Below are 20,105 nucleotides of genomic sequence, written 5' to 3' on the forward strand. Positions count from 1 at the left end.
AGTACCTATATGGTAACATTCAAGGAATTGCTAATATTCATTGCGAAGTACACCCTTTTGTTTTTTGTAAAAAAAAACACTAATAAAAAGATTTAACTAAGGAAAAATATAGTATTTGGTTTGAGTAAAGTATTTAATATTTTTTTGGTTATTCATTGACCAATTTAATTACAATTAACTCACTTCGTGAATTTGACTATTATTATTGTTACGGTCAAAGCTAACTACTGACTACTAGGGAATCCAAGTAATAATGATAGAGTTCCACATCGGTAGTGAGTGGGGAGGAAGTACTGTATATAGATGGGAGGTAGTACCTCTCCTTAGTATTTAGGGTTTTCAGCTTAAACTAGGCCTCAGGTACAACCCCTGCCAACACATGGGCCGTATGATTTGGGCCAGACTATGGGCTGGTAGATGGGTTGGGCCTTAGATACTGAGTGAGGTGTTACTCCTTCTCTATCAAATAACCAAGAGAGAGAGCAATAGCCAATAAGCGTTAGATGCATCCTCTTCTAACTACAAAACAGAAAATCATAAGTACATATTCGATGACATTGTCCATTACTAGACATATTTTGTCAATGTACGTTTTCTACAGAGAAAAACAACTCAGAAAGTCTGCTATGGCAAGAAATTTGCACCGTTTGTCATCTCCATTCATCCCTCTTCTTTGTCTATTTCTAACTTTATCTTTCCTTTTTAAAAGAAAACAAATGACCTTAAAATGAAAAGCAATAGTTAAGGTCCAGCATGAGTACTCCAGCAAACCAAAAAGGTCGATCTCTAAGCTACAGCCTGAAAAACCAAGATCACATGAAGATTAAAAACATATAGTGAACTCAATTAAAAAAAAATTGAGTAAGTTTGTCGCTTACGTGAACATTTGAGCTCGATTACGAGACAGTTGAGGCCTCTTGATTGGGGAGAGTATCAAGTTTCTCAAGGTCATTGAGGGGTTACCAGCACCAGCTCCAGCTCCAAAAGCAGGAGCACCAGCCCTTCTGTTTCCTGTATCCATTGGAATGGCTGATTGTTTTACTGGAGAGCCAGCAAAGATGTCAAATGGACCAGAATTGGAACTGTTCTGCCTTGCTGGCCATACATCCTCTCTGGGTCCTGGCGTTTGAGGAGAGAAAACCGACCAATCTGCAACAAATAAGTCAATTGGTTTTGGAAGCATTTAATCAAAAATAAGGTATTGAACCTAATCTCAACATTATATTTTTAAAATGTTTTAAAAGTTCTAAAAGCTTTCAGAATTTGAAACGAACCTACTTCAAGCTTAAAACTGTGAAAGAAGCTACAAATATCTTTTTGTTGATACCAAAGAGAAGAATTACCTTTCCGTATAGGGTCTCTGCTATCCATCACAACAGGAGCTGGGTTTGCAAAAAAATCAGAATCATTTGTGGTATAGAAATTGCCTGAATGCTGGATTGCTGATCTTTTTATTGACTCAAACTCACTCCTCAATTGGTCATACATTTCGTCTAGTTTTCTCTTCTGCCTGCCATCAAAATTTTATACTCTTTTTGTCAAAACCCAAGAATCAAATAATAGGCTTCAGGAGCATAAAAAGTGTTCAAAATATACCAACCTGGACTTCTCTGCGAACTTATCTTGGAGCTCCTGCTTATCCTTTGACAAACTCTCGATCTCTTGTTCCATCATCTGACATCTTTTGCCCATTTTCTGATATGCAGTATGCACCTGCTCTAGTTTTTCTGTGAACTTCTCGTGCATTACCTCGCATTTGTGACGGCACTGAGTGACAATTCTGTTCATCTTATATTGCATCTCTAGTTCCTTTTGCCCAATATAAAACATCACACTTCTGTATGCACTTTTCATCACTGTTTTCGCTCAAGGAATAAACACAAGAAATAGAAATTTTGAGAAGTTAATATTCCTTCATTTTGGTTTGGCAACTCTCTCAATGACAAAAGTATCACATCGACTCATCGGTACATTTGCTTTATTTATACATAGTAGTATAGCTTTCTGTGCTGGGAATATTCTACTCTAATTAGTTTTTGTTGATGTTGGAGCACGAATTACAGGACATACTAACAAAACTCACAAGTACAATACGAAGGATACATATTTGTGGAGATACTCCAGCCATGACCATCTGCAAAAAAGCATCATGAACATAAGCATCGAGAAACATTTAAAAAAGAAAAGAAAAGAAGCAGCAGAGTTTTTTGAAGGAGAATGAAAAGCAATGGTCCATGATGGTGATATCATCACAAAATGGGTAACTGGAATCTGCAATGTTTGATGTTATACACGAATAATAGCTTACATTTATCCATTCATCATTTGGATTGATGTCCACGGGTTTCATGAGGCTGAAACAGAATATCATAATAGGGTAAGCCATAACGAGATCAACAGTACTTAGTATTAAACAGCGAAAAAAACTTTGCAGTACACTATTTCATATTTCATATCTTCAATGCAAAAGACACATGCATTCACAGAACAGCATGTGCTCATGAATCCATCATGTTTTAGACTACTGATTAATAGAAGGAATGAAATATTATTTTGGTTGTTGATGCCAAAGTATGAGCAGGTAACTTATTAGAAACAATTCTCTGTTAAGAAATCTAAATTTTTAACACAACTTACATCTATCAATGTACTTTCATACAAGTACAAACCCACAGCTTGAAGGATGGTGACCTCAAGAAACATCACTGAAAGTTATTACCTCTTGGAAAGCACTTGGTCACAAATTGGACACGGTGCAGCATCGTTGAGAATCTTGCTGGCATCTTCAGTGCCTTTTACATTGTCAAGGTATTTATAGAAATGCATTTTGCAAGTAAAGATAAAAGGAAACATAAAAAGTAAATGAAAGCAAAGGAAGAAACGCAGCATGCACATGGATACATAAGAGGTGACCACAGGTTGTCGAAATGGCCCGCCCTTCCAACTCTCTCCAGCACGCATTGCATCTCATCTCAACCTTCAACAGTAGTCCTTAATTCGACATATTTTGGACATCACAACCAGAAATCTGACAGAATTATTTGACAGTTTACATGCATCTTTCATTAAGTAAGACTGCTAATATTTTTTCCTACATGGACTGAAAAAAGTTGCCATTCTTGTTATACTTGCAATAATGACAGCTTTTAATCATCACCAATAATAACCATGTCGGAGATATATATGATTCTATATTTTATAGGCGGTAAATCTATCAATTGTGCTCATAGCTCAACCGAAAGTGCATACAGTCTTCCTATTGGGATGGGAAAATTTCAAAGGAAGGCAAGCATTCCCAATTAACAATATTGTTAGACATTACAGAAGAAGATAGAATAAGGTAACTTTCGGGGAGGCAAGAAACATTCCATTTAAGATGGAAAAAGGATAGAATAGTAAATTCAAGACACATTCAAACTCAGACCAACTCTTCTACGGGCATGAGTTCAGAATATTGCTTGGCAAAAACATACTCCGAGAATCCATATAATAAGTACCATGAGAATTTGCACAAGATATCACAGAAAAAAGGAAGGGAAAAAAAAGCAAGCAAATAAGCAAATCACATTGTCAATCACATATAGCAAGCAAGTTGAACGGACATGAAGATACCTCTATCATGGTGCGAAGGAATCAGTTAAAAAGAAAGGAAGTTGTTACGTACAAAGGGAAGACCCTGATTTGTTATGGGGATCTTTATAGGCATCTTCCACGTTAAAATATTTACATTGAAGGCTCATATAATTATATACCGAGATAATATTATGTTCCAAATTGATTTTTGTAAGTATGTTCCAAATTTAGACTTTTCTTGCATAGTTCCAGTGGGAAGAAGATTTATCGTCAAAGAGAGTGATAAAAACCCTATATAGAGCCCCTTCCATTCTAAATCCAGCACAACATTCGGTTGCAAACTAATGAATCTCAAACCTAGGCAGATAAAGGCTGGTCACTTTATGTAATTACTAATTATAATAGGTACTGTAAAAACGAAGAAACTTCATTCGTTTACAAAGCTTCACGTATCAAATAATCTCAAAATTTCAAGACAATTAGAGTTATAGAACCAAGTGCCATTGGAACTAGTAAGGGTCTGATAACAGGGGGCACGGGTAGAGGGGAAACTTTTGAAAGTAGATAGTAAATCAGAGGACATTAGTTTCCATTGATATATTAATGAAAATTACAGTTGAATAGATTCCCAATCAGAGAAAATTCATAAATCCAACGTAATCAAAATAACTCAAGTGAACAGCAGCAATATCAAATTAACACACACAGAGAAGTAAATATGTTCCTGCATAAACTATACACCTACGACCACAAATTTTCACTGGTACAGATGCCTACATACAAACTGTAATTCCACTAAAGAACATTAAAGATTTCGCATCAAGGAAATCTTTCCTTCAATTATTAGAGAAAATCCCTCAAGAGAAAAATGATGAATTACCAACAGTTTCAGTACGAGGTCACACAGCTACGGCAGGTCAAATTCCCAGGAAAATATAATGTTATCGGATCCCAAACTGAAAAATTATGGATGCCGATCACCAATCTTTCTCTTCTACAAAATTTTGAACAGCCAAACAAATAGAAACCCGTAGGAATTAAGTTTTTCCACTACCTGAAAGATTTCTCCGCTAAACCTTGATAGTTTGCTCCTCGATCAAATTATCGCTTCAAACCCTAAAAATTGCACAATACAAAGTCATAGAAAGCAAGGAACTAGCCAGTAACTTCATTTCGAAGAAAAATTGGAGAAGAAATTCCATAGAACACGAAGTTGTATACCTTCTGACTTCTGAGTGGCTCGAGAGAGAGTGAGAGAGAGATGGCGCGTTTTTCACAAGGTTTTGAAAAATCGAATCAGAAACTCTATTAAAAGGCGTTTCGGACCTTTCGGTTCACGATTCAACGCGGTATAATGCGACACCGTTTTATACAGCTATTATTATAAAGGTTTACAATTTCAGATAACAAAAGTTACTTTCTTTAAATTAATACTTTTGATTTCTATATCACATAATCACAATAAATATTTTTCATATTTGTGGCATACTCCTTTTCTTTATGAATAATATTTATTTTAATATTAATTATTTTTATTGTGTGAGGGATTTGAACTTGTAGTGCCCGTTTGGCACTGCGAATCAACGAAACGCACATCTCTTTAAAAAACATGGAGATCGGTGTCATTTGAGTTATTTTGTTTACATTTTTGTCCTAATCATATTTTGATAATTACAATTGTTACCCTTTTGAGTACTAACCTAGCCCGACCCCTTCACTATCTCGCTGCCACGAAGACATCCATCTCCTCTCTATTAACATCAAGCCCCCTTTTGAGGGAGCTTCAGATCGTTCGATGCGATTCCATCGCCATTGAAGCTCTCTCTTTCGGAACTCCTGTGGACTATCTTCTAGCTGGATTCGTCTCTGATTTTAACTTATCTTCTAGCTGAGTTTCGTCTGCCAATTGCTTCGATTTTAAGTGCTATGCTTGATTGATGGTTTCTCAGTGGTAGTATGATTCAACAACATTGCTAATTGTTTTGATTATAATGATATGCTTTAGGAGACGTATGAGGCATTGATTCAAAAGATTTAACTAGATAATATTAAAAAATTATTAAGATGTATTACAATCTAAATTAGGTAAACGACAATGCTAGATACCCCAAATTTGACCCTCAAAAGTCTTCAAATCTATATGGTATTAAAATAGTCATTGATTAATAACACACATGTAGGACCCACTTCACATCCAATACTCAACATTAAATGAGGGTATTTTGGAAGTCACTTTTTTTTGAGGGTTTCAAGTATTATCCTTAGGCAAAGTACATTTAATAGTTTACCTCACCGCAGTATTGCACCTACCAAACGCTAAACTGCACATCACCTCACCTCATCACATCACAGTTTTTTTTAGTGACGTGCCAAACACTTTTTTTCCAGTTGAACTCATAGCACATTAGCTGAAAACACAATACACTCCTAAGTAGACCCATAATAGGCATAATGTCTAACAATTTTGTGGTCTATTTTAAATTAAGATGCTTGTTTTTGGAGTTCTGAGTCTCAGATTTGACAATTTTTGGTCTTATGGTACTTGAAATACCAAGGTAGTTACAACTTAGGTTGATGGAAAACTCAGGAGAAAGTAGTGCTTAAGATTGCAAACCAAGCTGGACATAGGTCGTCGGTTAAAATGACGAATTTGACCGTGGTAACTTTTAGCGCAAACAAGCTCATGAGGTCAAAATGTTTTTATTATCGCAATTTGCGAAATTGACTTGCTCAACCCAACGTGTACGAATAGCATCTTGCATTATCTTCCCGCACTAGGTCTCGACCTAGATCTCAATTGGTCAAAGGAAATTGTGGGGTCTTCCGTGTGGCTCAGGATTAATCTTTCCACACTAGACCTCAACCCATGTTTCACCTGTTCCATATGAGTTGTGTGGTCTTTCATGTGAGCCAGGTTTTGTAGCTAGTTGTCAGGTAGACATTCGAGTTGGTCCCACTCACAAAAAAACAAAAAACATATTTTGGTTTATCGTTAATGTTCTTGGACATTTGAACCACTTCAGATTCAAATCCAGATATGTGACAAAGTTGAGTTGGTCGTGCTGCATAAAAAAATGAACGGAGAGAAATGGTTCCATGTCTTTTCTCTGCTTCTTTAGTTGAATTATGACTTGATGAATTTGAAATAATGGAATGTCACACATGATATGCACCCAGAAGATCATGCCAGGCGACAGGAGGGACCAGCAAAATCCAGTGCCAACTGCTAACTTAAAATATCTTCTTTGCTGGCCTGGGACCCCCCCATTGGGGAAGCACTTAAAAGAGAAAATATAACCTAACATGACAGGAAAAAGACAAAATTGCACATAAAACACAGCAAACGGATCCGGATCCGGATCCTTTCTTTCGTCGCCCAGCCGACATTTGATAGTCAACCTTGAGGAATGCATTCAGACGCCAATGGTGGCAAGGCCCGGATATTGACGTCGAGGGGATACATGCGATGCTGAATATCCATCTCCTTGCACATTTTAATGACTTCTTCAATCAACAGCGATCTCCTTACGAATCTCTCTCCCATGTCTTGGTGGTTCATTCTGTGCGACAGCCATATTGCCATCTTCACCATATTCAAATACTCCACGTCTTTGAATATAATCATCGGTGCAGGATGCCAGTGGTCCTGCTTGTTCTCGATATAGCTTAAAAGGACATCCCATAATTCAATTTCAGTACGCCCGCACATTACGAATCAGTTAAAAAAATCACACAACTATCAAAATGTTAAAAAGACATATCCCATGCAAGACCAGCATGCATGTGATGTAAATGGAAAGGAAAAATCGTAATTACCTGGTTATTCTCTGTTTCATTTCATCAATTTTGTCAGCTGGGGTAGTTATGTGGATGCAGAACTCTACGCCATCTCCCATATGTGGACTGCGATAGTAGTTACTGATGGCCTTAGTAGCAAGAACATTGTTTGGGTATACGATCTTCTGGTTGTCATATCTCAGGAAAACAGTTGTTAAGATGTTCATCTCTTCAACCACCATCTAAAATTGAACATTCAAAAACTCAGGGCTCCAATAAAGATTACGAAGAACTAGTTAAGGCTAGCAATAAGAAAACAAAAAAGAAATCCGTTTCACATTTTAGCTTAAGAATGTATACCTCAACTCCTTCAATTTGACACCGATCACCGACATCAAACGGGTGCATCACGAATAAGAAGATAATAGCTTCAAATACAGTCTTGCATGTATTTCCAAATATAAAAGCCACGACAACAAGCTGAGAGCTCAAGAATAGGAGAAATCTAGTAGTGGCAATTCCAAGAATAAGAAGCGAAATGATTACTATAATGATGCCGACCAAGATATTCACCATGTGATGAAGTTTGTTCACTGCTGTTTTGGTATCATTTAGTGTCAAAGCAAGAGCTCTCCGTTCTCTAAAAGCATTAACCTGAAAGTCGGATATAAAATAAATCACATAAGCCACCTTCTGAAAATCAAATGTTTAGCATCAAATCATTAAAGGATCAAACCAACAGTAATAAGTGCCACAATAGCCTGGTGTCTTTAGTTTAGGTTTTTCCTCCATGACTTGTCATAACATACAAGATGTTCTCTTCAAGGGCTTGCTCAAAAGGGAAGTTGATACTTTATGTTGATACATATGTGTGCCTATTATGATTTACAGTTACTTTGATGCATAAAACTGAGATCTTACCACCCAATCCTTTAGAGCTGACTTGCTGATTTTCATGCTTTCAGATGCTCCTTCGAACAAGCTCATAGCTTTCAAAGCCTCTTCTTCTCGCATGAAGCGCATAATGTCCTCCAAGTAGATATAACTATATATACAAGAAAAATGATTTACAACCCATGATATGTGAACCACTCATTGAACCCACAATGAAGAATGCTTAACAAATTATTCAACACAGAGTTAATCAGTCATTCAACTAAAAAACACCTTATATAACCTTGATGCAAAATATTATACCTACCAAAGGGCAAAGAGGGCATCACAAATAACAATATCAAAAGAAAATTTTCTACTTGACATTAACACAAGCACCTCTATTTAATTTATGCTCTAGAACTTAGAAAAAAAAAAATTCTCCATAACTTTACTATCATCATCATAGAAACCCAACTCAGAAACCATGTTTGACATCTAAGATTTTATTACTTCAAAATCACAGGAACAAAATAATACATTTTCAATGAACAAATGCAGAGCTAATGCAATATCTACTGTGCCCCTATTATGCTAATGCTTCTGCAATTTCCTCTGAGTCGCTTGACAGAAGACAGTAAATGAGATATGAGCTGTTAGGGCACATCAAATGCGTAAAAACTAACAAATATAAGTTCAGAGACTATTAAAACGTCGAAATAAATTAGAACAAAAAGCAGAGACCATAATGCTAAAGAATGACCAACCTCGACCCCTGCCAAGCCACATTATGAAATATTTTCCTGGCAGCAGATTTTGCCTCGTATTCACTTCTAATCTTCTTTGCATTTTCATCATCATAAGCTGAATCCTGTATCTGCCCATCCAGTGTGGAGAGAGCCCCATACCGAACTATATGTATCAGCCTCTTCATATTCCAAGCAGAAATATTCTTCGGATTCAGTTTGTGCAAATGATCAATTGTTATACCCTCATCACCTCTCTTGCTAGAAGGTGTCCGAGACAATCTGGGGCTTTCGGGGTTTAACATTCGAGGACTTCTCTGAAGCATTCCACTTCCTATTACCCTCCCACTCCCTGGCAATGAAGAGGTAGGTACCTTAAGGCCAGGTGGCACCGTAAAACCGGCATTCTGTAACGTCCTAACCTCCTCAGCTAGTTTCTCCTCTTCTTCCTCATTCCTCTGTATCTCAATCAAAGGTGGCCCTGAAAGTGTCTCAATGACGCACTGGTTAAACAAAGACTCTTGAATCCTATCGAAAAAAGTACTCACATTAAAAGATGAGGCTAGAACTTTAACCATAAGCGTCTTCACTAACCATACCAACATCCCAACCAACAAACACACCAAAATCTTAGTCACAGTCTTAACAACTTTGCTACTAGTCTCTCTCTTAACTTTCTCATCAAACAATAAATGCCACGCAATCAAAACAAGCCCTAACCATAGACAGTTTTGAACAGCTCTCCTCCCCCCATAAACAAAATACAGAACCCTCTTGCGCAAGAAGAAATTCCTCTCAATAAAGAACACAATAATCCTCACTATCCAACTAGAGACCAACCTCCCACATATCAAAACCAGAACGAAGACCTCCCACTTCCACAATCTCATTTTCCACACTCTTTTTCCCTTCAAAAAAGGTATGGTTAAACCACATACCAACGCACCAATAATCAATACCAAAATCACCCATTCTAAGAGTACCCAGAAATCAAGCTTGTCCTTCTTGAGCTCATCAGGTATGTCCTCCTCCAACAAGGGATCATCCTCCTCCTCTTCATTATTATAACCAGCCTTCATAAACCCGTATCTACCCATCCTCTCTGGCGGGTTCATTAGTCTTGATTTAGTCTTCTCCCTCAACAAACTCGAATTCCTCTGGAACGAACCGTCCCGTGAGGAGCACCTCACAACTTCTCCCCCTCCACCGTCACCGCCGCCGTGCTCCTCCTTTAGCGGAGAGTTCTTAAATTGAGACCTCCTTCTGCTGGACTCAGCAGACCCGACACCGGACCAAGCTGGGTTCAGGTCGGAGGAGACCCAGTGAGTGGCTGACGACGACTCCGCCACCGGTGGTAGGCCACTACGAGGAGTGTTAGTGGCACTGGTATTAGTTCGCGGCGGAACACTACTGGGATCGTTTTGTAGCTCCGCCATCTCCAACTCCAAGTCCATATCCAGACAAACCTCCCCGGACGCATTTTGCTTTTGCAGGAACTGCCCGATCATCTTCGAAGGCGGATCCTCCCCCGCCGTATTCTTATTCGAACCATCCGTCGAACTATCAGAGAAATCGAAACCCGAATCACTCTGCTTTCCCGTATCATGCCAGAAATGATAGCTCGACTCCCCCCAAAATTTCCCGCTACCACCACCACCATCACCTCCATCGTTGATCTTCACAGCCACATCTCTACGTTCCATTGCAATTAACCCTCAATTGCTTTTTAAATATCAAGAAGAAAAAAAAAACTTGAGAAGAATGCAGGGGAACAGAGCAGGGGCGTTTGGATTCAGAGAAACTGCGAGAAAACTATAAAAGAAAACAGAAACAGAAGTTTAGAGTGTTGAAGCGAGTACTACTACTAGTAAGACTATGATGATTATGATTGGAGAGAGCGACAAGAAAGTCTCTGGTTTTTTTTGTTTTTGAATTTGCAGAGCAGAAGAAGAACCACAGGTCTGGTGTGTGACAGAGAAGAAGTGATATTGGTAGAGATTGAAATCCATGCATGTTGTTTTAGGTTTTATATTATTTTTATGGGTAAACCATAATTTCTATTTGTATATTTTTCTCATTTATGCCCTTAAAATTTAAAATTTATCTCAAATATCTTTAATATTTTTAAAAATAAATTATTTGTTTCCCGAAATCATTGTGCATAGCCGGAAATTGCTTATTTGGCTACTGGAAGTCCCCTTATCCACGTCATTTTTTTTATTAAAATAATTTATATCTCATTTTTATTAAAAAAAACACTAATTAAAAAAAAACCCAAAATCGATTCGTCTTCATCTGCTTCTTATAGACTCCATTTGATGCAAAAGGACCAGCACATCTTCTCTATAAGGATGTTCCAAAGTGGAAGATAAAGAAATCATGGCTGCAATTCTTTTTTGTTGTTCAATTTGTTGTTCTGCAAAAGGAAACCCACCATCCCAAACATTCTTTCTAGGAGCTGGAAGAAGGGTCATGCGTCCAACTAATAACGAGAGCAATGAATTTCATCAAAAACAGAAATCCATCATCAAGGTTCTCTGTGTTTGCTATAACGGAAGGTTCGAGGAAATCGAGCAAATCTGACGAAAACATCCCATCCTGGGCTCGTCCAGACTCAGAAAAGCCCCTCCCTGGGCTATGGGCGAAAGCCTAAAAAACACCATATCAAGGTGGCTCGTGTGAGACTTACACAGCCAATCTCGCCGGAGAAAACTTACGCATCCAATATGATTCAGAAATGCTTTTAGATCTTTATTGCCTTGTGGAGGCAAGAAGAGCTCTTGTACACTTAAAGATCCAAATTACTTGCTCTAATGTTCAGCTAAAAGATCCAACCGACTTGATTTGACGAGATCCACCTGTTCTGTGTCCGATCGCTCACCCTCACCCTCACCAGGAAAAAGACTAAGCAGATGAACACCAGAAAAAGACGACGCATGGAGAAGAAGATGTAGCTCGGGAAGGAACATTCCAGAAATGGTTTTGGGTTTTTTAATTAGGGGGTTTTTGAAAAAAAAAAATGAGGTGGAAATGTCTAAAATTATTTAAATTACCTAGAAATGCCACGGTGTAATTCCGGTTGCCACATGTGTAATTTTCGGCTCTCTCGTCAGCACAGTGAAATAAGGACAGATTTGGATATGTTTTTATAACATTAAGGATATTTGAGATAAATTTTAAATTTTAAGGACAGAACAAGCGTGCAACTTTGAGAACATAAAATATGGTTTATCCATATATAATTTTTCCATCCAAATTTGTCCATTAACCTTTAAAAATTCAACTTTTTAAGGAAACATGATTTAATGCAATTCAAGTATACAAAATAATTATGCTATTCTATATTTACCCTTATTGACTTAAAATAACTTTTTTTCCTTGAAATTTGGTGTTTTAAAATAATAAGGTAAATTTTGGAATACATTAACAAAGTTAATAGTTAATGAAGAAAAATGATATTAGTTTTGGGACAACCCAATATGAAAAGATGAACAAACAACATGCAGAAATGCCATTGTTGTAATATTGCACAAAAAAACCCCTAGAGCTGACTCTTGTCGGCTTTCCTTCAATTCCATGAATCACGTCATAAAATACTAAATTAGAAATTTTGAGAGAATTGTTGGATGATGAACATTATTTGTCCTCCACAGTTTACTAAGTACACCCCATTAAAGTGGTAAAAAACGCAATCTTTCAACACCTCACTGACCCTACCACTTTCAATCCCAAATCCTTCCACCCTCTTCTTCACCTATCTTTTTGACAATGACCTGCTACAAACCTTCGACGGAGACCCACCAGCATCCTCGCAGTCATCTACAAACCTCTTGGCTATTCTGGACCCATAGGTAGCATTGGGTCGAGTCTGATGGAGAGCAATCAAAGGGGTTGAATTAGAATGAGACAAGTGACTTTCGACTACATGTGATTTCAGAGAGGAGATAAGAGCGAGATAGGCTTTTGATCAACATGAATTGAGAATTAGGGTTCTAGGGGTGTAGATTGTGTTTTTTAGAAAAAAAATACAAAAAAGGGCATACTCATAATTGTTATATTTTTATTAAGATTTGTTTAGAGTGGGGTGTACTTAATAAATTATAGGGTGTAAATAATGTTCATCTTGTTGGATACCGTAAGAGCAATATAAGGTCAAATTTATTTTTTTTTAAAAGGTTGTAAGGAAAAAAAATAAAAAAATTGGGGATATTATTGTATTTTTGCAATTACATCAATATGCACCTACTGAGATAGTAGTGCGCCCTCAATCCCGCATAGGGATCCGGCGTGCACCAAAATGCGGCTGTGTTTGGTGAGGCGGTTCACAGAGCAATACCTCTAAGTGGGACTACCTCACCAAACAACATAAAATTGAGGGCGATATCTCCCTCAAAGAAAAAGCTCCATTTTTCTTGAGTAGTTTTGGGTTTGGCGTGGGACAGCTGTTGATTTATATATTTTTTAAATTTTTTTCCCTTCTGTGGGTCCCAGCCTTTATATTAAATATTGTATATAGATATAAATTAATAAATAGTTAACAATAGAATTATTATAAATTAATAATTATATTTCTAAATTAATAATAAATTAGTAATTATACTTATAAGTCAATAATTATACTTATAAATTAATAAATAGTTAATAATAATACAAACAAAATATATTTTATACAACTTAACGACTAACAATTGTTAACAACTTTACTAAACATCTCACAGCTTATTTCAAAACTTTAAACTTCTTTTTTTTTTTTTTCAACAGCTTAACAATTAACGTTAAAAATCAACACAACCACTTAACCAAACACACAAGCAGTAAACTTTACAAACAAAACCTTCGAAATTAGCAATCAACACCCCACTTCTAAATGGTGACAAGAGGTTCCTTGTCTTTCCTCTGCTTCTTTAGTTGAACTATGACTTGATGAATTTGAAATGGAATATGACACATTATATGTACCCAGAAAAGATACCAGGCGACAAGGGACCAGCAAAATCAAGGGGATGCATTTAGTTTCTCATATATGATCTAGACATTTAATAACAACTGGACTGCAAATAACCGTAAAACAGGAACATCCCTAGTCTACAATTTGTACTAATGGATTCGGATCCTTTCTTTCGTTGCTCAGCTGACATTTGATACCCAACCTTGAGGAATGCGTTCAGACGCCAATGGTGGCAAGGTCCGGATATTGACATCGAGTGGATACATGCGATGCTGAATATCCATCTCCTTGCACATTTTAATGATTTCATCAATCAACAGCGATCTCCTTGTGAATCTCTCTCCCATGTCTTGGTGGTTCATTCTGTGTGTCGGCCATATCGCTATCCTCACCATATTCAAATACTCCATGTCTTTGAGTATAATCATCGGTGCAGGATACCAGTGGTCCTTCTTGTTCTCGATATAGCTGCAGGGCATCCCATAATTCAATTTCAGTAGTAAGTAGTAACAAAACATCTTATAAAAACCTCATTGTAAGTACGCCACATTATGAATCAGAAATTGAAGTTAAAAAGTCACACAACTATCAATCATAAAACCAATAATTTTTTTCCCATTGATCTTCAAAGAAAAGATATGATATCCGCACTCCTCAGTTAATAGGTTAATCGGAAAAAAAGGGAAGGTATAACCGACCTTTACAGAAAGCTTAATTTTGATCCACAGGTCAAGGTTACCCAAGAAAATTCTAAGTCACTTTAGATAATAAAAAGGGATTGATTGCATAATGAGTTCATTTAAAAGTGAATGACTGCGGCATGCTCGGCTTTTTTGTGAAAAATTAAATGTTGAAAGATATATCCCAAGACCAGCATGTGATGTAAAAGGAAAGGAACGCATCAAGGAACAATCGTAATTACCTGGTTATTCTCTGTTTCATTTGAGCAATTTTGTCCGCTGGAGTAGTTATGTGGATGCAGAACTCTATTACATCTCCCATATCTGGACTGCGATAGTAGTTACTGATGGCCTTAGTAGCAAGAACACTATTTGGGTATACGATCTTCTGGTTGTCGTATCTCAGGAAAACAGTAGTTAAAATGTTCATCTCTTCCACCACCATCTAAAATTGAACATTCAAAAAATCAGGGCTCCAATAAAGATTACCAAGAACTAGTTAAGGCAATCACAAAAAAATCTGTTTCACATTTTAGCTTAAGAATGTAAACCTGAACTCCTTCAATTTCACACCGATCACCGACATCAAACGGGTGCATCACGAATAAGAAGATAATGGCTTCAAATACAGTCTTGCATGTATTTCCAAATATAAAAGCCACAACAACAAGCTGAGAGCTCAAGAATAGGAGAAATTTGGTAGTGGCAATTCCAAGAATAAGAAGCCAAACGATTACTATAATGATGCCGACCAAGATATTCACCATGCGATGAAGTTTGTTCACAGCTGTTTTGGTATCATTTAGTGTCAAAGCAAGAGCTCTCCGTTCTCTAAAAGCATTAACCTGAAAGTCAGATATAAAATAAATCACATAAACCATCTTCTGAAAATCAAATGTTTAGCATCAAATCATTAAAGGATCAAACAATAGTAATAAGTGCCACAATATCCTGGTGTCTTTAGTTTAGGTTTTTCTCCATGACTGTCATTTACCCAGAAGAAAAATTAATTGACTGCATAATCATTAATAATAAATTCACAAATAATTTTAGTCGCCAATAACTTCGAGACAAATCTAACATACAAGATGTTCTCTTCAAGGGCTTGCTCAAAAGGGAAGTTGATACATATGTGTCTATTATGATTTACGCTTACTTCGATGCATAAAACTGAGATCTTACCACCCAATCCTTTAGAGCTGACTTGCTGATTTTCATGCTTTCGGATGCTCCTTCGAACAAGCTCATAGCTTTCAAAGCCTCATCTTCTCGCATGAAGCGCATAATGTCCTCCAAGTAGATATACCTATACAAGAAAAATGACTTACAACCCATGATATGTAAACCACTCATTGAACCAACAATGAAGAATGCTTAACAAATTATTCAACATAGAGTTATTCAGTCATTCAACTAAAAAACACCTTATACAACCTTGATGTAAAAAATTATACCCACCAAAGGACAAAGAGGGCATCACAAATAACAATATCAAAAGAAAATTTTCTACTTGACATTAACAAAAGCACCTCTATTTGATTTATGCTCTATAACTTTAAAAAAAAAAAAGACTCCATAACTTTACTATTATCATAGAAACCCAACTCTGAAACCATGTTTGACATCTAAGATTTTATTGCTTCAAAATCACTGGAACAAAATAATACATTTTCCATGAACAAATGTAGAGCTAATGCAATATCTACTGTGCCCCTATTAAGCTAACTCTACTGCACTGAACTTTGATAGCGATTTCCACCGAGTCACTTGACAAAAAACAGTAAATGAGCCATGAGCTGTTTAGGCCACATCAAATACGTAAAAACTAACAAATAAGTTCAGAGACTGTAAAAACAGAGAAATATATTAGAATAAAATGCAGAGATCATAATGCTAAAGAATGACCAACCTAGATCCCCGCCTAGCCACATTATGAAATATTTTCCTGGCAGCAGATTTTGCCTCATATTCACTTCTAATCTTTGTTGCATTTTCATCCTCATGAGCTGAATCCTGTATCTGTTCATCCAGTGTGGAGAGAGCCCCATGCCGGACTATATTTATCAGCCTCTTCATGTTCCAAGCAGAAACATTCTTGGGATTCAATTTGTGCAAATGATCAATTGTTATACCCTCCTCACCTCCCTTGCTAGAAGATGTCCGAGACAATCTGGGGCTTTTGGGGTTTAACACTCGAGGACTTCTCTGAAGCATTCCACTTCCTATTACCCTCCCACTCCCTGGCGATGAAGAGGTAGGTATCTTAAGGCCAGATGGCACCGTAACACCAGCATTCTGTAACTTCCTAACCTCCTCAGCTAGTTTCTCCTCTTCTTCCTCATTCCTCTGTATCTCAATCAAAGGTGGCCCTGAAAGCGTCTCAATGACATACTGGTTAAACAAAGACTCTTGAATCCTATCGAAAAAAGTACTCACATGAAAAGAAGAGGCTAGAACTTTAACCATAAGCGTCTTCACTAACCATAACAACACACCAACCAATAAACACACCAAAATCTTAGTCACAGTCTTAACAACTTTGCTACTAGTCTCTCTCTCAACTTTCTCATTAAACAAGTAATGCCAGGCAATCAAAACAAGCCCTAACCATAGACAGTTTTGAACAGCTTTCCTCACCCCATAAACAAAATACAAAACCCTCTTGCGCAACAAGAAATTCCTCTCAATAAAGAACACAATAATCCTCACTATCCAACTAGAGACCAGCCTCCCACATATCAAAACCAGAACCAAGACCTCCCACTTCCACAATCTCATTTTCCACAAACTCTTTTTCTTCAAAAAAGGTATGGTTAAACTACATACCAATGCACCAATAATCAATACCAAACTCACCCATTCTAAGATTACCCAGAAATCAAGCTTGTCCTTCTTGAGCTCATCAGGTATGTCCTCCTCCAACAAGGGATCATCCTCCTCTTCTTCATTATTATTACCACCCTTCCCTATAAACCCGGACTTCACCTGCCCGGATCTTATCTGGCCGGATCTTATTTGCCCGGATCTACCCATCCTCTCTGGTGGGTCCATTAGTCTTGATTTAGTCTTCTCCTTCAACAAACTCGACTTCCTCTGGAATGAAGAACCGTCCCGTGAGGAGCACCTCACTACTTCTCCCCCTCCACCATCAACGCCACCGAGCTCCTCCTTTTGAGGAGAGTCCTTAAATTGCGATCTCCTTCTGATGGGCTCCGCAGACCCGGCACCCGACCCAGGTGGGTTCGGGTCGAAGGAGACCCGGTGTGTGGGGGACGGTGACTCCGCCACCGGTGGCAGGCTACTACGAGGAGTGTTAGTGGTACTGGTATTAGTTCGCGGCGGAACACTACTGGGATCGTTTTGTAGCTCCGCCATCTCCAAATCCATGTCCAGACAAACCTCCCCGGACGCTTTTTGCTTGTGCAGGAACTGCCCGATCAGCTTCGACGGCGGATCCTTCCCCTCCGTATTTTTATTCGCACTATCCGTGAAATCAAAGCCCGAATCACTCTGCTTTCCCGTATCATGCCAGAAATCATAGCTCGACTCCCTCCAAATTTTCCCGCCACCACCACCACCATCTCCTCCATCCTCGACCCTCACAGCCACATCTCTACGTTCCATTGCAATTAACCCTCAATTGCTTTTTAGGATCAAGAAGAAAACAAAAAAAAAAAAACTACTCGAGAAGAATGCAGGGGAGCAGAGCAGGGGAGTTTGGATTCCGAGAAAGTGAGAGAAAACTATAAAAGAAAATAAATTATAAAACAGAAACAGAAGCTTAAGAGTGTTGACGCGTGTACTACTAACTACAAAGACTATGGTGATTAAAGAATTTTTTCCTAATTAAGTTTTGATTAGAGAGAGCGACAAGAAAGTCTGTGTGTTTTTTTTTTTTTTTTTTGTTTTTGAATTTGCAGAGCAGAAGAAGAACTACAGGTGTTATGGGTGTGTGACAGAGAAAAAGCGGTACTGGTAGGGATTGAAATCCGTGCAAGTTTTTTCTTCGGTTTTATATTACTAGTATTTTATAGTTATAGGTAATTTAAGGAAAGTTCGGAAAACCCCAATCTTTCTGCTGAATTTACGGAAATGCCATTCTTGTAATTTTGAATTCGATATACAAAAAGAGTTGACTATTGTCGGATTTCCTTCAATTTCGTGAATCATGCCATAAAATACTAAATTAGAAATTTTGAGAGAAGTGTGGAATACGGTAAGAGCAATATAAGAAGGTCAATTTTTAAAAAAAGTTGTAAGGAAAAAATTGAAAAAAAGTTGGGGCCTGGGGGTAGGGCCTTGGGGGTATTATTGTAAGTTTGCAATTACATCAATACTCAACTATGCGACAATGGTGCCCCAGAAGAACCGCATGGGGACCAGGTGTGCACCAAATGCAGTAAACTTTATGACAAACAAAACGCTTCGAAATTAGCAATAAACAACCCACTTCTAAAACACGCGCATTTGTACATTTATATTCTATTTTCTTGTGTTGCAAGGAGCAAAAAATGTTGCAAGTCCCCATTGGGACTAGACCCAGTTGGGTCGTCGGACCAAGACGGATTACTGTAGGCCGTGGTCTGTGGGATTTTGTCAGAAAAAATCGAGATTAATCTTGCGCCTCGATCACCCCTCAAACCCTTGACCTTGGTAAGGGTTGAACTTGAGCCGAGCCTAAATGACTATTAGTCATCAGTTCAATTGCAACTTGCAACCCAGTCCATTAACACTTACATAGTCGTATTGGTGGCGTAATCACAAATTTTTGATTAAAATTTCGATAATAATAAATAGATACCGCACTCGTAAGGAGTTCTATTGAAATAAAAAAAATATAGGCTTACCTATCTACCATATGCACTAGAATAAATAGAGTTTTCTTAAAAAACCTGCCAGATCTCCTAGGGATAAAAGACATAAGGCTCTAAAGAGAGCAAAAAAGGATCTTTGGTGTATAAATATATACATGAAAATTATCTAAACGTAATTAAGACAAATTAAAACAGAATTAGAAGGTAAAACTAATTAAGTAAATTTCAATACTTTAAGGAAATGCCTATGCATCCGTGGATTTGCTTGATTTGTGAAGTAACGTGCTAATGTCGTTAGTCATTACATCACCACATTCATCGCCAAGAATCAGGAGGAGACCTAATTGGCAACTACAATAAGAATATAGAAAAGGAGTTGTTGGGTACGTGTCGCAATCGTATCGGGTGTGACGCTACGCCGCGATTTTGACCATCTTACGTGCGCAGTTTGGACAAGACAGGACGATTTTGTAATAAAAAGAGAGAAGAATGTGACAAACATAAGAGCGACAGCAAAGGAACGCAATAAATGACGTCAATAACGGCACAATAAAAAAATTTAAAAATAATACACAAGAAACAAAGGACTAGAATTTCTTCTCTTAATCTCGTTTTGTTCTTCGACCATTTGAATATAATTCAATTAGCAAGTTGTTATTTAAACCATTAAAAGCTTTTAACTCTAGCATGTTGA

The 20,105-nt window shown here is 37.6% G+C and overlaps 3 protein-coding genes across 10 annotated transcripts; all 3 read right to left on the bottom strand.

The window, feature by feature from the left end:
- Window positions 1-486: 486 nt before the first annotated feature.
- Window positions 487-4,839, bottom strand: LOC119989814 (E3 ubiquitin-protein ligase CCNB1IP1 homolog). 8 transcript variants are annotated; one of them, XM_038835525.1, is made up of 11 exons: window positions 4,795-4,839; window positions 4,628-4,689; window positions 4,454-4,529; window positions 2,902-3,028; window positions 2,720-2,792; window positions 2,309-2,354; window positions 2,104-2,134; window positions 1,601-1,856; window positions 1,344-1,510; window positions 879-1,149; window positions 487-798 (listed from the first exon to the last, which is right to left on the bottom strand). In XM_038835525.1, exons 4-11 carry the CDS (start codon window positions 2,969-2,971, stop codon window positions 792-794), a joined length of 921 nt encoding a protein of 306 aa, XP_038691453.1. In that variant the 5' UTR covers window positions 2,972-3,028; window positions 4,454-4,529; window positions 4,628-4,689; window positions 4,795-4,839; the 3' UTR covers window positions 487-791. The 8 variants fall into 8 exon arrangements, with proteins under 8 accessions (XP_038691453.1, XP_038691454.1, XP_038691449.1 ...); XM_038835526.1 differs by lacking the exon at window positions 4,454-4,529; XM_038835521.1 differs by having other exon boundaries at window positions 879-1,119; window positions 4,628-4,829.
- Window positions 4,840-6,648: 1,809 nt separating this feature from the next.
- LOC119988677 (mechanosensitive ion channel protein 6-like) lies at window positions 6,649-10,950 on the bottom strand. The gene is made up of 5 exons (XM_038833806.1): window positions 8,991-10,950; window positions 8,272-8,395; window positions 7,711-8,004; window positions 7,390-7,592; window positions 6,649-7,238 (listed from the first exon to the last, which is right to left on the bottom strand). Exons 1-5 carry the CDS (start codon window positions 10,670-10,672, stop codon window positions 6,968-6,970), a joined length of 2,574 nt encoding a protein of 857 aa, XP_038689734.1. The 5' UTR covers window positions 10,673-10,950; the 3' UTR covers window positions 6,649-6,967.
- Window positions 10,951-13,952: 3,002 nt separating this feature from the next.
- Window positions 13,953-18,565, bottom strand: LOC119989374 (mechanosensitive ion channel protein 6-like). The gene is made up of 5 exons (XM_038834851.1): window positions 16,507-18,565; window positions 15,780-15,903; window positions 15,149-15,442; window positions 14,840-15,042; window positions 13,953-14,385 (listed from the first exon to the last, which is right to left on the bottom strand). The coding sequence occupies exons 1-5, from the start codon at window positions 18,219-18,221 to the stop codon at window positions 14,097-14,099; spliced, it is 2,625 nt and encodes an 874-aa protein (XP_038690779.1). The 5' UTR covers window positions 18,222-18,565; the 3' UTR covers window positions 13,953-14,096.
- Between the last annotated feature and the right edge of the window lie 1,540 nt (window positions 18,566-20,105).

Source organism: Tripterygium wilfordii, chromosome 21 (genome assembly GCF_013401445.1).
Source record: "Tripterygium wilfordii isolate XIE 37 chromosome 21, ASM1340144v1, whole genome shotgun sequence".
In the NCBI taxonomy this organism is placed as follows: Eukaryota; Viridiplantae; Streptophyta; class Magnoliopsida; order Celastrales; family Celastraceae; genus Tripterygium; species Tripterygium wilfordii.

Bases quoted from the DNA above. Each gene is read 5' to 3' on its own strand.
- LOC119989814 (XM_038835526.1), bottom strand. From the start codon at position 2,971: ATGAGATGCAATGCGTGCTGGAGAGAGTTGGAAGGGCGGGCCATTTCG. The intron at 1,511-1,600 runs GTTGGTATATTT...TTTTGATGGCAG, and splicing joins AAGTTCGCAGAGAAGTCCAG to GCAGAAGAGAAAACTAGACG. The intron at 1,150-1,343 runs GTAATTCTTCTC...TATTTGTTGCAG, and splicing joins CAGAGACCCTATACGGAAAG to ATTGGTCGGTTTTCTCTCCT.
- LOC119988677 (XM_038833806.1), bottom strand. From the start codon at position 10,672: ATGGAACGTAGAGATGTGGCTGTGAAGATCAACGATGGAGGTGATGGT. The intron at 8,396-8,990 runs GTTGGTCATTCT...TTGTATATATAG, and splicing joins GTGGCTTGGCAGGGGTCGAG to TTATATCTACTTGGAGGACA. The intron at 7,239-7,389 runs GTAATTACGATT...TGTCCTTTTAAG, and splicing joins ATGAAACAGAGAATAACCAG to CTATATCGAGAACAAGCAGG.
- LOC119989374 (XM_038834851.1), bottom strand. From the start codon at position 18,221: ATGGAACGTAGAGATGTGGCTGTGAGGGTCGAGGATGGAGGAGATGGT. The intron at 15,443-15,779 runs GTAAGATCTCAG...TCTGACTTTCAG, and splicing joins CAGCTCTAAAGGATTGGGTG to GTTAATGCTTTTAGAGAACG. The intron at 15,043-15,148 runs GTTTACATTCTT...GTTCAATTTTAG, and splicing joins GTGAAATTGAAGGAGTTCAG to ATGGTGGTGGAAGAGATGAA.